Source organism: Alligator sinensis, unplaced genomic scaffold (assembly GCF_000455745.1).
Source record: "Alligator sinensis unplaced genomic scaffold, ASM45574v1 scaffold554_1, whole genome shotgun sequence".
NCBI classification, from domain to species: Eukaryota; Metazoa; Chordata; order Crocodylia; family Alligatoridae; genus Alligator; species Alligator sinensis.
The window spans coordinates 1268961-1272806 of record NW_005842424.1 but is presented as its reverse complement, the minus strand read 5'-3'; the positions used below and the strand labels follow the sequence as shown (position 1 = coordinate 1272806).

The 3846-nt window shown below is 51.6% G+C and overlaps 1 protein-coding gene across 1 annotated transcript in view; it reads left to right on the top strand.

The window, feature by feature from the left end:
* The window catches only part of LOC102385215 (maestro heat-like repeat-containing protein family member 2B), an 18904-nt gene that overhangs the window by 10081 nt on the left and 4977 nt on the right, over positions 1-3846 (top strand). Inside the window, exons 5-6 of the mRNA XM_025211692.1 lie at positions 1537-1646; positions 3679-3833. Of these exons, the coding sequence (XP_025067477.1) occupies positions 1537-1646; positions 3679-3833 (265 nt within the window). The remainder of the gene's footprint in view (positions 1-1536; positions 1647-3678; positions 3834-3846) is intronic.

The following is a 3846-nucleotide window of genomic DNA, read 5'->3' as shown; positions in this document are numbered from 1 at the left end:
CAGAAACATCCTGGATGACTGCTTAAAATGCCTGCTGCCTCTTCCAGCTGTTCAGGAGCTGAGGGAAGAGGGTGAGACCTCTCAGGACTCTGTCCAAATACAGGTACACCTAGACAGTTCTGGCATCACCTGCTGGGACCTGCTCCCTAGCCTGCTCTGCGTCCTGGCAGTCACCCCTGGCCTCCCTAGAATGGTTCTGGGTTTTGTGACACGCGCTCCCACTGGCCCTGAGCTTCCCTCTTCTATCTCCTGCTTGCAGGCACTGCACAAGTTGTCCATGCAGGCCTTGGGTGAGCTCATGAGGGGCCTCCTTGAAGAAGACCCCACTGAGAGATGGTTCATGGAAATGTTCCATGTGAGTAGCCAGCAGGAGCAGGCAGAGCTCTCTTACTGGGGAAGGGGGAGTGGGGCGAAAAACAGGGAGGAAGGTTTCCCTCGGCGGGGCAAATGAGAGGGGAGTCCCCAAAGTGTCCTTGAGGCAATGCATGGTAATTCCCTTGCATCCCGTTGACATCCCTAGAAGCTGCATCTTCTTGTGCCAGGGTCACTCAACAGCTCCTCTGGCTTCAGGGGAATTAAAGTCTGCCTGGGATGTACCAGATGATAAAAGAATCAGATTGCTTGGAGGGATTTCAGTGCTGATGGTGATGTCTGCTGTTGAAATGGTTCCTCTGAGCTGTTTTAAAGGTTCCTCTGACAGTAGTTTGCTGTCCCAACAGCTGCTTGAGCCGTGGATCTTCTCTGACAAGGAGTGGGAGAGAGATAGGGCCTTGCAGGCCAGCTCCCAGCTCCTTGTCGCCTATCAGGAGACAGTCTATTGCAGAGTAAGTATGGTCTGACTCTTGCCTTGATGTCCTCATGGCAGCCTCACCCTGAGATGTAGAAAGCTTCCCTAGCAGACAGGGTCCCACAGGGATGCATTCCTGTTTTCATCTTCCCAGGATCATAAATTTGAATATCACCCTAGCCAGATCCAAGCACATGTCATTAATTTCTTTTTCCTTTTTTCTCAGCTACAAGAACCTTTGGAGCATTTTGGGTCCCTGCTGGGGCTGCTGGCACCGTACACTTGCACCTCTCTCGCCACATCCCACTTGTGGGCCGCCGACTGCATTTTCTGTCTTCTGCAGCTACAAGGTAAGGGCACTCTGAGTAGATGCAAGTGAGTCTGCCCCTTTTCTCCCTCTGGTAATGCCTACTCCTCTGCTCTGTTGATTCACTGCTAGTCTAATGACACCTGAAAAGCACCTCAAAAGGGCCACGACTGGCCCTTGGAAGATCTCTTCCTAGGAGAGAAGAGTTGTGTGGTGTGAAAGGCCTGACCCTCCTTTGGGAAGTGTGAAAAGAAGCCAGGAATGGGGAGAGGATTGTAGCAGCTCTGCTGCCGCTGCACCTCTGACCCCACTGAAGTCACTCAGACCTTAAACATCACCCTTGGACCACACTGCCCATGACACTGCACATGGTTCCTCCATGGAGCCACGGTTCTGTTTCAGACATCATTACAGCACTTTTTCCTCCTTATTTTCATTCCAGACCAGTCCAGGACAATGGGTGCAGCAGAGGAGGAGCTGAGAGGTCTCCGGGAGGGCTTAAAACGGGCCAGCCCTGAGGCTGTGCTGACATCATCCTGCCAAATGGCGAAGGTCAGTGGCTCAAGAAGCTGATGTGGAGAGTCTGGGAGCTGGGCGTCCTTCATTGTCTATTCTTTTGCTCACACATGGTTTGTCTCTTTCTTTGGAGTGCATGGGGGAGGCATTTGAGACACTTATTGTTCACCCACTGTTTGCTGCTGTTTGCCCATGTCCATGTAGAAAGAATAAGTCAGAGCAAGATTAGAAAGTCTGGTAGATAGTTCTGTCCCTGCACAGAAGAACAAACCTTTGTCAGTACAGCATCCAAGTGAGAGCCTCAGCCAGGACTTGGTCTCCTTGTGTGCCCGTTTTAACTTACCCTGGGGTGCAGCTTGGCTGTGTTTGTGTTGTGTTGTCTAATGATGCTCTCTCCATTGAAGACCGGTGGAACGTTCAAACCCAGGATTCACCTCTTGCACATGCACCATGTCGCCGTAGGGCACAAGCTTACGCACAGCACCGCTCTTTAATATCAGTCTTGAACTCTGGGGTTCAGTGCAATTTCCCTTCTTTCTATTTGTCTCCAGGTCATTGGCAAATTCTTGCCCTCCAACCAGGCCCTTGATTTGGTGGAGACAATAATGGATGGCATGCTTTCTACCAGCCCCACGTGCGCCACAGCAGCAGGCAACTGGTGCTGTGCACGCTTACGCACAGCACCGCTCTTTAATATCAGTCTTGAACTCTGGGGTTCAGTGCAATTTCCCTTCTTTCTATTTGTCTCCAGGTCATTGGCAAATTCTTGCCCTCCAACCAGGCCCTTGATTTGGTGGAGACAATAATGGATGGCATGCTTTCTACCAGCCCCACGTGCGCCACAGCAGCAGGCAACTGGTGCTGTGCACTCCTGAGGGAGAATGGAGATGCCCTTCTGGATGAGGTAAAATTGAAGCTGAGGAGGCTTTCTGCATTTGCCTTATGCTTTTCAAGCACTGCTTTCATGTGGAGTGAACAGCAATCTTAGTGTTGATCCCTGGGCATGAAGCAAGTTCCATTTCCCTTACTAGCCAGAGATGGGGAAGAGCAGATCAGCTGCATCCAAGAGAGAGAGCACAGGAAGACAAGATGGGGATTCAGTGACTAGGTTATTGATAAGAGTTTTCAGCCCCAGAAGCTTTGGAAACATAGACTGTGAGGCAAATACAGCAGGAGAGGGCAACAAGGAATCTGAGGCACCCGGCTGCGGCTGGGCTGGAACACCATGCTTAGGCATGAGGAACAGATGCACACTTCCCTCAGTGTCACACCATGCAGAGGGTCCACAGCAAGGCAGGACCTAGAGATGGTTCTGTATCCTCAGGCATTTCCCAGCCTTGGTAGAGGCTATGTGAAATGCTCCTTCCATCCTGCTCCTCTCTGCAGGGTTGGGAACAGGGCGCAGGAAAGGATGTATGCTAGAGATACTGCAGCCTCCACCCTCTCCCTGTTCTGGATGGGACTGGCTATGGGCAGCTGGACCTACTGTCCCGCAGGCCTGGCCATGTGCAGAATAGGGAGGTGCAGTTAGAAATGAGGAGTGGGAACTCCAGTGTGCAGTTCCAGCAGAGCTGGTCTCACCTGGAAAAATTACAGTTACAATCATCTTGCTCGCGGTCCCAGGGATTCTCACAGGGGTTCTGACGTTGGCTTGTTGGTCCTGAGCTGAGCATCCACACAGGCAAAAGGTCAAAATTAGCTTCTTAAAACCACCCCCAGATGTTGATATTTGTTGGGGTGTTTGTGTGAGCAGGTCAGGCAGAAATAGGTCCCAGGTGGCACATGCAATTAGATTGTAGGTGTGTGCAAATGGGTGAGGGAAAGGCTGAGGGTGTGCAGGCTGGTTGGTGTCTGCCCAGATGTCATGGTGTCCATTTTCACCCCAAGTAGGGGCATAGGGACGTGCTCACTTCTTAGGATCAGCCGGAGGCAGCAGTGTCTGGACACTGGTCCCTCAAAGCAAGGAATTTCTAAGATGGCAGCAAATTGCCAAACTGCGGGAGGGATTGGTTTGGATTGTGCTGGCTGAATGAGAAAGGGACCCTTGTTCTTGCTATTTTCCTTCCAGGTGCCAGACATCCTGTCCACTATCTTTATTCGAATGCCAACCATGCAGGAGAGGTCCATGCGAGGCTTCCTGTTGGAAGGCGTTGGCATTCTTGCCGTGTTTCACCTAGAGGCAGTGATCAGCAGCCTCCTTGCCAAGCCTCTGCCAATGGACAGGTACTTTGCACTT